The 13216-nt window shown below is 36.7% G+C and overlaps 1 protein-coding gene across 4 annotated transcripts in view; it reads right to left on the bottom strand.

The window, feature by feature from the left end:
- Positions 1–1796: 1796 nt before the first annotated feature.
- The window catches only part of Ubce2h (ubiquitin conjugating enzyme E2H), a 32749-nt gene continuing 21329 nt past the window's right edge, over positions 1797–13216 (bottom strand). For all 4 annotated transcript variants that reach the window (XM_083041107.1, XM_083041109.1, XM_083041108.1 and 1 more), the window contains exons 4-6: positions 4512–4679; positions 4048–4176; positions 1797–3827 (exon numbers count right to left, since the gene is read on the bottom strand). In XM_083041107.1, coding sequence (XP_082897233.1) covers positions 3691–3827; positions 4048–4176; positions 4512–4679 — 434 coding nt within the window. In that variant the 3' untranslated portion in view covers positions 1797–3690. The remainder of the gene's footprint in view (positions 3828–4047; positions 4177–4511; positions 4680–13216) is intronic.

Here is a 13216-nt window from a genome sequence, read left to right as displayed (position 1 = left end):
GATGATATTTAGTTTTCGATCGGCAAAATCTAAATCTCGTAATATTGTCGATGAGATCGGCCACATTATTGAAATGCGCGTGTTATACAAGCTATTATGCTAACTTATAAAAATAAAATAGAAGAGATGCGTTTTTGTGTGCGAACAAATACAGCGTGAATAAAAGAAAATAGCAGAGTTCTTCTTTTCTCTAAGTACGACTGATAATTCACCCTGCGAAGAGTATTCACCCTAAATAAAAGCTGTACATTTCTGTCATACATTCAAGTGACGCATATACTTTATTGATTGCACACCGCGAGTTTCAAAAGACATTAAAGTTTAGCGCAGCCAATAGACGAAGAGTACGATATACATATAAAGTATAAAATGAAAAGCAATTGAGATGAATTTTTAAAGAAATCGCACTTTACATAATTGCACGGATTAAAAAAAAGACACTGAAAAAGCGACAAAAAAGCGACAATGATTAATAAATTATATAAAAATTGTATCTGATTTCAATTAATCTCTTTTAGCAATTTTTTACTTTGCAAACGGAACCCGGTCGTATGTGTTGATGAAAAAATATAACGACGCCAAGGATAAATATATATTTCTTTTCTACGTAAATTATATATTCTTCTCATCACGCAAAACAGAAAAACATCCTTTAAAGAAATATGAACGCAACTGTTGCATAATACATTAAAGACTTGAATAAACTTTATCAGCGTGATGAATAAAGTTGATAGTTTTTATACCGAAGCTTTTATATACTTAAATTGCAAATATACGCTAGTGACTGAAAAGCACTGTAACTTTTATTTTACTATATATACATTTAAATTTGTTGTAATTACTGCATTTATAATCGATGTGCTCGCAACGTAATTATAGTGAAATTTAGATTATTATTAGGTATCAATTCGATCAAGAGAAAAAACGAGAGAATGACCAAGGAATGAAAATGACCAAAGTTCTGAAAATTGATAATTTTGTCAATGAAATGATTTTTACGCTTCTTCACATTTTTCTCTTTTCTGTTCAATCTTTTTATACATTTCAATTATCATCGAATTATTGAAGCTAATTATAATAATTTCTTTCAACATATTTATCCTTAATTTCGAAAATTAACACAACATAAACACTATATTAGTGTGCAATGCTTTAAACTTTAAATAATGAATTTTATTCACAGATTCGTTAAATGCTCGTCGTATGCACTCATATATTCCAATGCAATTTTTCACGGGAGACCCATTATAATAAGGCACGCTTTTCTGCCTGAGAAGGCACTGAAATATAAAACGTCTATACTTACGTATAGTTGTAATCGCATTGCATACACGTAAATCATGCAAAGGAGGGAGATCAATTTGAAACGAGATACTATTGATCGAAGATTATTGTGCATCAAAGTTTGTACAATTTTATATTCTCGTGAACTTTTACAATTTTCCTACACTGCCAAACACAATTCTTTACTCTACTTGGTTCTTTTTGAAAGCTTCAAAATTTGCTGATATATTGTCAATCATAAAAAATAAATTTTGTTTTTTTTCTTCGCGTGCTTTCCATCTCTCGTGCAGAGTTGTTTTCCTTACCTTAGCGATGTTACAACCACAAGTTTTTTGTTTTCCGAACAGAAGTTCCCTGAGATCTTTGATTTCATTTTCTTTAGATCTAATGTTCGAAATAAACTGCGTAGCAAATGGAAATAATGACAATTAAATAGATATTCTTTCTTTTCTTTTTTTCTTTAACGCAAGGATGTTTCCAATTTCGTTGTTCGAAAGCAAAGTACTCTAGAATATTATAACAAACCAATTCAATTTAATGTATATACGTCCTTCTATTAATAACATTAATCTATATAATGAAATCTATAATAATTCAATTAACAATGATTAAAATAATACAAATTGACTTAAAAATTTTCGCGATCGATCGTTGAGAATCGCGTCCGATCCGCACCCATCGGAATCGACTGCAATCTACTTAAAATTCACTTCCAAAGAACGGACACATCGATGAGGATGGTCCTGCAGCAGGTTCGTTTGTTTGTGTCTCTTCCGCATTTTGCCCGCCCGATGCGCACAGTTCGAGACAGGACGCCGAGGATGCTTGAAACGCATTCAGAGTCTCGTTTGCACTCATTCTCCTGGGATAGTTCCACGATCGCGCAGTCTTGAACGGCGGCTGCATCTTTATCCCGACATCGTTCGCGTCACGGTCGTGCGGCCGTTTGCGTGGCAGATTCGATCTTATTCCCGCCGACGACGACGAAGACGACGTAGCGATCGGTCGCTGATGCGCAGTCCTACGAGGGAAACGTTTGGGAATGGTGATGGCAGGAAAAAGGAAGACGGTGCTAGTACCCATACTCCATCACATTTTGTGTCTCACTGTTGCTTAAATAAAAGACCTGCCTTAACGGAGAACCGTAAAATTGACATAGACATAGATTTTTTTTTATCCATCGATTGCGAGGAAAAAGAAAAATGTTGCAAAGATAATTTTTTTTTTATCTCTCCTTTAAATAATAATCTTTAGTATATTCAAGCTTTAAAAAAATGCGGAAAATATAACGACTAATAGTGATTTCTTTTTGCAAAAATATAATTTTCTTTTTTTGGATTTAAATGGATGCAGTCTAAGGTAGCAGCAAAGGAGTCGTTAGCCATGGAGAAGATGCGATCGCAGATATATAATCAAATCGGCTCATTGTTAAAATTTCTCGTGACGCATCTCTCCGGTGCTGCTTTATTTAATCTCTCTCTCTCTCTCTCTCTCTTTCGATATATCGTGTTTTCGAAATATCACAACGATGAGCACGCCTGCGGCACTCGGAAGAAGAAACGAGAAATGAACAAGGGCGAGAGAATCTCGAAAACGAGGGAAACGTAACCGGATAAATATATTCTGTTCAACTCTTGGTCGTACGATAACGTTACTGGTTTCGGTCGCTTCTCTCAATCACACAGAAACGCATCGTAGATACAAATGGTAGATGACGCACTATCCGATCGATGCCATGGTTGCCGAGGCAATGTACGAGCAATTTCGAGAATCCCAACTTGTGGACCTCAAACTGGCAGACCCGTAAATCCGAGAACAACGGGTTCTCTCTCTTTTTGTCTCTTTTTTATTTCTTTACCTTCTCTCTCCTTCTACTCGGAGGAAGAGAGCGTTGATTCTGTACTGCAAAGACTACAAAATCTCGTTCATGCTGACAGATTACGCGTTCATGGATGAACGCGTTATCGTCATCATGATCGTAGGTATTGAATGCAACAACAAACGATTAACGGAACCGACTCAAGAGAATTCAGACGATCGTAAGAGACATCGCCATCGTGATCGAAAACGCCCTTCGTTGCGCTCGATGTTAAGAAAAGCGCAAACAATACACAACCCCGCGTACGCGATTCTCCGTTTTTACCTCGTTCGCTTCTGTCGCTTTCACTCTCGTAGAGAGTTGGGAATCCCCTCCCTTGTCACCCTTTGTTTGGAAAACGCGAGCCGGCTACGTACGAGCGACGGACGACGAGAGCAACGACAAGTAATAAGGGCTCGTCACCGTCACCAGAAGTGAGGCTCGGAGTCTAGGGTGTAAGCATCTATTTGGTAGTAGGACGACCGATCGGGGATCTTACAGGGAATCGAGATGATTAAGGATATGGGTACGGATGGTAATATATTTGGTTACAACTCCATGTCCTGCGCCTCGTCCTCGCTGAAGTCGCTCATCGAGGACTCGCTATCGGAGGACATCCCATTGCCGGTGCCGCCGTTCTCCTGGTCCCTCAGTGCCTCCTCCGTCGCATATTTCCTGACGTAATCTGTCGAGATAGAAGTCAGAAGAACGGGAAATTGCATTGCGAACGAGATATCGACGTTCTAAGATCGCGCTTACACACGCGATACGGAAGTGAGAGAACTTTACTTTGAGAAAGAGACGTAGGCTCTGATTGGCAGTGATCGTAAAACTCATATAATGATCTGCCATTTGGTTCTACCGCGTTTCATTACGGAGGACACTTATTAAGGCGGTATACTCACCCGCTACTTTCTTCTTGTACTCTTCTGGTTTATGAAGGTACATCGCGGCAGCGTCACCGTTCAGGGGATCGATTGGATTGGGATATGTTAACAACTGAGGCAGAAAAGACTCGAAAATATTCGACAGGTCTGAAACAATGAGAGAGCATGTCAATATAATCCTTCATAATTTCGTATAAACTCTTTTTCATTCCACAAAAACAAATGTACAAAGATTCATTTCTTGCCAAGTTCAATTTATAATAGATATAAATATATAAAATAGAAATATATATAACAGAAGGATATATATATACATATATATATACAAGAAACAATATAATTCTCTCTCGAAGTTATGTCTGGATTAAATTACTTCTTATATGAAACAGTTAAGTAGACGGCGAAGCGGAAATTGCGCAGGTACTTCGCGCTATTTAAGGATTTCGTGCAGCAAAAATTTACGAGGTTAAACGAATACATACCGTAAAGGGCAGTCCAAGCCTGGTTTATAACGTCTAGACACACCGTGCCTGAGACTTCATCAATGTTAGGATGGTAGACTTTGTTCATGAAGCCAATCGAAGGTGACTTGAAGGGATAATGCTCCGGCAGATGAACCCTTACCTTCCAAATTCCACCTTCATACGGTGCTGAAACGTGACAACCGCATAGTATCGTTAATTATTATTATATAATTGATTTCCGTTTCTGTACATTTTAACAACATACATATGTTTCGACGAACAAAATATTCGTCGTAATTAAAATGTCATAGCTGAAAGAATTGAACGTGTAATCTCGCGAAATATATTTTGATTAAAAGCGCACAAGTATTGAGAGTGTGTATAATTATGAATATAATATGCATCAAAATTTTCAGTATATTCACATAATGCATATGTAACGAATAATAAATTATAATAATCTCAAATTTGCTTTTTGTGCCAGTGTTGCTAATTATTTTCGCATTATTATTATTACTTTTGATTCGGATACGAAAATAAAATACACACGTGGAATTTCAGCTCGCTCGTTAATTGTTTATCCGAATTTCATACGCGGGCTGTCAAACTAGACAAAAATCAAACGACGAAATAACAGAGAGCCGTAGTCTCATATTTGTTGGAGAATCGGAGAGGTGAATAACCGAAATGTCAATAATTCGTTGAAATTCGCGAGTTTCGAGATGCGTCGATCGCGCACGCACAATCATTCCTCATCGCGTTCGCGATGATTCAACTTTCAGAAGAAAAAACCATCAATGTTAGCTGCGACCGCGATTCCGCAGCAATTGCACGTACAGTTATCGGCGATACACGATTGCAGGACACAAGACGATCTCATAATTCGCGATAGATCCGCGAAACTGGAACGTCCAACGGTAAAGCCACTCTCCGGAATACTCCTTTCGTCCGGAAAGGAGAAACTAATATCTGCAGCAGCGAAGAGGGATCATCCATTGTCGCCAAAGAATCGAAACGCAGCTGTTTTCGGTCAAAAGTTCGCTAAGAGCTTTCTATCCTGACAAAGTAAGATCGCAAAGCTTCGCATGGAGTTTTATAGACGAGAGACGAGATCTCTTAACTCATGGCGACGAGACTTTTAAAGAGCGTATACTTCTCCCTTTTATCTTAAATAAATTACGCTCTATCTGTGTTCTCGATTCAATGTTTTGTCCCAATTTAAATTGCAATTGGAATCATAAAAAGGACAAAGTATTTAAAATTTATGAGTGATCGTGAAAAATCAGATTAAAATTATCTGCGCGTCATAAGCTCCAATTATCAATATATATATATCTGATTATTCATATCAAATTATATTCTTTGATTCAAGGAAATAAAATAAAGTTAAATAAGTATATAAAGCTATTCATTGCATCTACAATGCAGCGTGAAAATAGAACAATTCAGTATGGTACAATTCAACTGACTTGTCGATTAGACTTGACGAATTCAATATTTGATATTTGTAAAAATAATATTCGCACACAAATCACGTGTTGTAAAAAATCGAGAAGTCATTAAAAAAATTAACAATTCGATTTTTCTATTCGACACAACAAAAAGTTAGCAAAGTCGAATTATATATATATATATATATATATATATATATAGACAATATAATGTAATTAATTTACAACAATGAATAATTGATAAAACATAGGATGATAATTAAAGCTCAAATAAAGATAAAATAAATTTTATCAAGCGAGATATAGAAATAAATCGTGGATGCCACAGACATATCAATTAATTAATCGAATAAAAAATATAGAAATTGGGATTCCCTTTGCAGTATATTCATCCCATCCGCAGGTATATAATTATTTCACAGAAATTGTAACACACGTTGATGTATTGCCTCGGTAAACTGCGCATATCGGAAAATGGAAAAATTAAATCGTACCCCAGAGTTTCAATTCCCATTTCAATAAAAAGCTAAATGGAGTAAGACAACTTGTACGTACAAAATTTCGTGTGGAACTTAAATAAACATTTTTAAATATATATCCTTTGGATCTCTCGTTGATTCCATTTCTCGTATATCCAATTTACTTTCCATAATTTATAAATTTTTCGTTTGAACTTTAGATAAGGAAATAATCATTCCACGCATACACATGCATATTTGAAATTTAAATCAATCCCAAACGTCATCAATCAACACGCACACATGTCTTGGTGAGCATTAAATATGCTTAATTCTCGACGCACAGCAAATCCACTATTTACGCACATCTACGCATTCTTTTCTCCATGTTTTTTGCGGTCATGTCCGACTGACTTTTGCCTTCGAAACACAAGAATTATACACACGTGTGAGATAGCTGCGTGTGCCTCGGGAAACGTGATTCACCTGCACGTAGAACGTGTGCACGTGTACACGCATTCACACTTCCTGTTGCCAGATTCACGGTGAAAGGATCGATATACTCACGCACCGACATCGTATCAAAGCATGATGTAAACACGATTTAAAAAACAGTTTTTTTAACATCTACATAATTTTCGTAATATGTAATTTGCATTAAAAATGGACACTTTAATTAGATTGTGAGAAGAAAAACTTATTTTTAAATTAAAATTAGAGTCTCTCTCTCTGCTAAAATCGTACGAGATTGTTCTTAATAAATAAGAGTAGCGCGCAAAGACAAATATAACACATAAATATGATAATAAGTATAATATTTTAATATGTTTAAATTCAGTATAAACTTATCATTTTTTATGCAATCGCTGTTATCATTAATGTCGGCGACAGGAATGTGCCTCGTCATTCTAATGCGAAAAGTTTCCATACTCTTTAAATGCCTCTACTCAGAAAACTATTATTCCTAGGAAAAAGGGGAACAAGAATAATTTCCCAAACAGTACGCGTGAGTTATACTGCAAGTCGGCATTTTCTCATAATTTGCAACATTAATAACGACCTTAAGACCCTATAAAAAAATCAGTTCCACGACCGCTTAAAAAAAGTCTACCAGTTGAATGACCGGTTCCGGAATGCATCTTCGGCTCCATCATTTTCTCAATCGAATATTCGTTCGAAAACATAAACAGGTATCCATTTTACAACAGAAACGCTCCATGAACGCGTTATTTTTTTATTCTCTTATTGATGAATGTTCGTTTAACGATCGCGACAAATCAAATAAAAGACCATGTCCGCTTGTGTGTGAAACAATCGCGAGAGAAAACGCTTAAAAAAAATATTTCGATTGCTTTTTCTAAGCGACGAATTGTATCTTCAAATAATTTTTGCGTTGAAAACGATAACCCCTAAATAACGAACAAACATGTGAGGAAATTTTTCCAAAATACAGATAGAACCTCTAAAAAGAGTTATTTCTCTCTTTAAATAAAAAATGGTGCCACAAATAAATGCTTTAAATAAAAGACTTTCGAAAATCTCCCGATAAAAATGTTACAGCGCGAAAATACTGTTACGATTCGCGAGCGAATGAAAATTTACGAGCAATAAGTAAAAATCAATCAAGCGCGGACGGACGAGCTCAAGTATGGGCGGCTGAAATTGAACGGAGCGAACATAAATTTTTGATAGATCTGCATTCTGCATTTGTGCAAGTTCATCGCGCGTACAATGCGAGAGAGTTCGCGTCTCATCGGTATGCCGCGCTTGCAAAGTGAGTTTTATTTCCATCTAGAGACGCATAAAAGTGTTATATCCACGTGCAGCAACTGGCAACAACAAAAAAATCGCGAACAAGGCACTCCATTTTCGCTTGTTGCGATTGCATATATCTAAACCCGGGAACAATACAACAAGTTTACATTATTCCGCAGTGCACGCGATGTATTTTGCGCAAAAGCCCTTGTGTACAGCGCGTTTTCAGCTTTTATTCGCCGGAGCAGCATTAATCCATGGTTTTTAATGAGTTGAAACCAAGCTCGTTATTGCTTTCATCCAGGTGTTACGACAATTTTAATTCAACGACTAAAAAGAAATACCAAAAGCTTAAAATTTTATCAAATGAAGGAGATAAAACGGAATTCCTTTTATTACGAAAAAATAAACTTATTTATTGAGGATTAAATAATCCTCGATTAAAACTTCGCATCACATTCGAGTTTGCTGTGGCGATTATGATTATCGGTTAAAGGATTTAATTTATCCGGAACAGAGTGTCGGATAAAAATGGTAGCCACTTTTACGTAATTTTATTAGCGTGCGTGTTGTTTTTTCGCGGAAAAAAAATGTTTGCCTTCGCTGTTTATAGTAAATACACTAAGTGCTCGCGATTTTTCTCTCTCGCGATGACTGCTGTGTGTCATCTGGGGGTACATCGGGAGATACACGGCACCCTCGCGTACAGATGCGGATGCAGTTCGATACGGAAAAGCTCGCGCCGCAGCCGCGCTTGGCCCACTGACCCACTTCCTCGCTCTTCCGCAAGTGTGTACCGCACTTTGTCACGATAACGCAAAGCCACGATATATACAAAAGAACAGCGAGCCGCTCTCAGCTTCCGCGCGAGCGTGATCCGAAGCGTCGTTTCGCAATTTCGAGTTGAGATGCACGACAACTCCACAATTGCAATTACGTAAATGGCCGGTGATACACCTTGAATAACATAGGTTTGTTACAAACCGAAAGAAAAGCTCGCGCATATAAAGCTGAGAGGCTTTTTGACGGATACGCGGATATTGGATGTACTTTAATCTAGAAAGAGACGAGGGCGCTAAGTATATAAGCTAAATGCAGAAATAACACTGGGTATCTTAAAATTCCTCGAGCTGAATTTATTATTCGGACTATTTGACCCAATTTATATATCAATTTTTTCTCAATAAAGATGTTAAAAGAAATGAATGGTCGAAAAACAGCACGTTATCGTTTCGCTACGCGTCTCAAATTAATATTCTATTAAGATTAAATGTCATCAATTAAAATAAAATAAAATAATATAATTCAATATCAAAAGTGTAACTTTGATTGTTACTTTGGTTTCATATTTGAAAATTATTATTCAAAAATCTTCAATTTATAAAGTAGACTTTCTATGACAAAAAAACTATAAGGAAAGTTATACAAATTTCGCATAAATATAATCAACTTTACGGTGACTTAACAAATCATTTTTACACGTAAGCCCACATGTTGGCTCTGTATTTAATCCTATGTTAATTCGTCCGATCAATTCATTTATGATCGACTCTACAAGATTACGAGGCCTTATGCACGATATAATTTCCAGTATGACGCAAGCACAGCTTCGGAGTAGAAACTAGGTCGGGTAAAATTCTCGTCGAAAAAGATCCGTGGACTTTTTTTGTATCGGGCGAAGGAAATAGATCGCTATTTTTCATCTGTTTCAGCCGTTTTAACGAACGCTTTGCTCTGACTCTTGTCATTAACACCGGCTGCATCCGCCGACCAAAAGAAAATAACCGAGATAAAAATCGTTTTGAGAGCATATGCTCTCTGTAACCGAGAATTTTTTGCGCGCAATTGCAAACAGATCAAAGGCTTAGCAGCTGATTCTAGGAAAATATATAGTTACAAAATTAATAAAAAAAATTGTTTAAGTCTATAAAGAGTTTTAGCAGAATAAAAAAGATAAAAAGAATTAAAAGAAGGGAGAATAGAGAAAACAAAAAATATTTAATAAAATGGCAACAAATCATTGAAAATTACAAACTATATATCATTAATTGAGAAGCAAAGTGTCAAAGCAAATTTTATTTATCTTGTTGCGAGACTACTGGAACTTATAAGCTGACCTGATATTAATCGATTTTATCTTTAACATCGATAACGCAATTACGTGATGAAACTTTACAATATATATAAACTATGTTGAAATTGTCTGATAGAGTCGAAATCCTAAAAAATTAAATCATTAGAGTGCCAGAAAATGCGGTGAGACTTATTACTGATGACTATATGTTTGTGACTTAGACGGTTCAATGTCTGATAAGTCTAAAAAAAAGACGAGATACTTTTCCTTCAATAATTCCAATTAAAAGGACATTGACGCGTCTGCGTAAGCGTATATAACGAGACGGATAGCTCCCCAAAGGTTAAAGTCATCGGGCTATGTAAACAATTTTTCTCTACCGCCGAATCGATGTGCAGACGGTTCATTGGAAAAACGAACGGTGAGAAACAGGCATAAAGTTTCTCCCACGTCACACAATGTGACACAGAAACATGAGTTATTATTTGACACCGCAGTCGATCGCAAGCGAAGTCGTCCAACTTTTTATCTATAGCTGAATATATATAAAGACTTTATCCCCCTCCGCGATCACCGATCACATGTGAATGAAGTTTGCGTGATAGATATCTCTCGTTAAATTTGCGAAATAAATTCTTCGTTAACATAAATAATTATAATCATTATTTATCGCGCAATTTTCCAATTTGCATTATAGAATGGCTTATGTATACATTGCAGTAATTCAGTTTGTTAAGAAAATTGGTTTGACGAAATGACGAATAATGAGAAAAATTATTAGTGAAATTTCTGTTACAATAAACATTCCTCGCAATATCAAACAAATCGTCGTCCTTACAAAGTTACACAATAATAATAGCTCGTCATCATCATTTTCTCGAAAACCTCACGATTCGATGAAGTCGACCATATTTCCTTGTGGGTGAACGTAATTGAATCACGTCAAAAACTCACGACAATATACCAAGATATTCTCTTCACGAAAAAATCCGAACTCGATTGCATGAATCGTGGGCGAGGAAGAAAAAAAAAGATGAGAAACATTAATACCTTCTTCGCATCTCTGACAATCGTTTAATATATGCATTCGCGAACATTTTTTTCAACAAGACAATTTGCTTAAGTGACATCAATGTCAATCACGAAGCAATAACACGGGAAAAGGGAAAACGGATAATTACGTGACGGAGCTCCACGGAATAAGACTCTCGATTTCTGCGTAATTCCACGGTGAATCCCACATAAATCCTTCTCTGGTCTACTTTTCTGCTCGACGACAAGTACTTGCCGCTTCAAGAATTTTCTACACTCGAGAATCAGACGAGGATACGACATCGGGAGATTTCCGCTTCGCGAACGACGTATGCTAATTAGACCTTGCCACTGCTTAACGACGCGCTAGGCTCAACAGCGATTAGAATTTACTTGTGTAAGGCTCGATTGCACCAACATTATTTTAGCTTTAAGTGAGACTTAAATATGTATCTATCTTTATCTTTCTTTCTAAATAAATAAAGACAAACATATATTTAAGTCTCGCTTAAAACCAAAATGACGTTGGTGCAATCGGGCCTAAGTCCAGAAACTCTGACACGTGTATTTCTCTGATCTTGAATTTCTCAGATAATCATAGAATATATAAATCTTTAAAAAATAACCGGCTGATATCTCGTCTGTAAATATAATTCTGTAATATTTACGACGCGAAACATTATTCGTTTATTAATTTAATCTTTAACTCTTAATTTTTATTTTGCCAATAACACTGTCAAAACAGTAAATCAAATGTTGCGAATGTAAATAAAATGGCTAATTATAAATAATTGATACCGCGAGATTTTTTGAGATATTACGACAATATTCAGCGAAATTTTATAATGACGAATTTGTAATCGCTCGCAATTTTCATATCGATTATTTTCGCTCGTGGGACGTGGAACAAAGATATAGCACACGGCTTTCTATATCGATGCATGTTTGCCTAGAGCGCAACCGCTTCGAGAGAGTTTGCGACGTGATAGAGCAACGTGGTAGAGAACTATTAATGGAATTGGAAAGACTGCCACCAGAGAGACAGAGTACGTCCGCTCTTTGTCAAACGCTTGCTTGAAGACTGCATATATAATTTCAGTAACCGTGTTAAAATTATCCGCCCGCGCTTCAATTAAGGCAGATAGCGTGCTGAAATGACGCGTTCCGGAGTGCATTTCGCTGTAGATTTGTACCGATAGCGAGGATAAATACACAGCGATATTTGCGTAAGGATGATCACGTGTGGAAAACGAGCGAAAAATATATTTCGTCAAAATATTTTTTTGACAGCATATAATTAGACTGATAAAAAATTATCCGGTCTCGGCGTTGAATATAAAACTATGCAAATGACAAACATAATTCGCAATAAAATATGTTCATATTTTTCTCTTTCATATCTCTGTCAAAAAACAATTTAGTAAGTTATTTTTCGACTCAAACAATGATTCAAGATTCGATTAGTTCTCCTCTGTCACCCTATCTATTTCTCACGTGTTTCAAGAGACATATGTTACTTCGCCTCGCGACTTGATGTGAAACATCCTGTATATTTTATGGAATACAGCCGGCGCGAGTTACATTCCCATAACTCTCTTAACAGTCATAGTATAATAGGGCCGGCTCTCCTAGGGCGAGCGGAATCCTCGGGCGTGTTGGAGCATCGTGCTAAAGTGGGTCACCACGAAGCGGAGCGCACGGTATCTCCGATGTAACCATCGTCAATCGCTCGTTTACAACCATTCCCAAACGACCGTAGCGCTTTGTGCACTAAAGTGTACCCATATGTGCGCGACCGCGTATTTATTTACGTGGTAAACCGTCGCGGAATATCGTCGTCAAAACGTTGCACATGGCTGAATAAATTAATTCTCGCGACCAGTTCTACCGACAATGCATTCTCGCATTGTAGAAGCTGGTAAGGGACTCTTATTAGAATCTCGTATATTAGGG

This window comes from Prenolepis imparis, unplaced genomic scaffold, assembly GCF_030444845.1.
Source record: "Prenolepis imparis isolate NDT839.2.m4 unplaced genomic scaffold, iyPreImpa1.0 SCAF_6, whole genome shotgun sequence".
Lineage (NCBI taxonomy): Eukaryota > Metazoa > Arthropoda > Insecta > Hymenoptera > Formicidae > Prenolepis > Prenolepis imparis.
The sequence above is the reverse complement of the archived record's forward strand: the minus strand, read 5'-3'. Positions and strand labels throughout refer to the sequence as shown.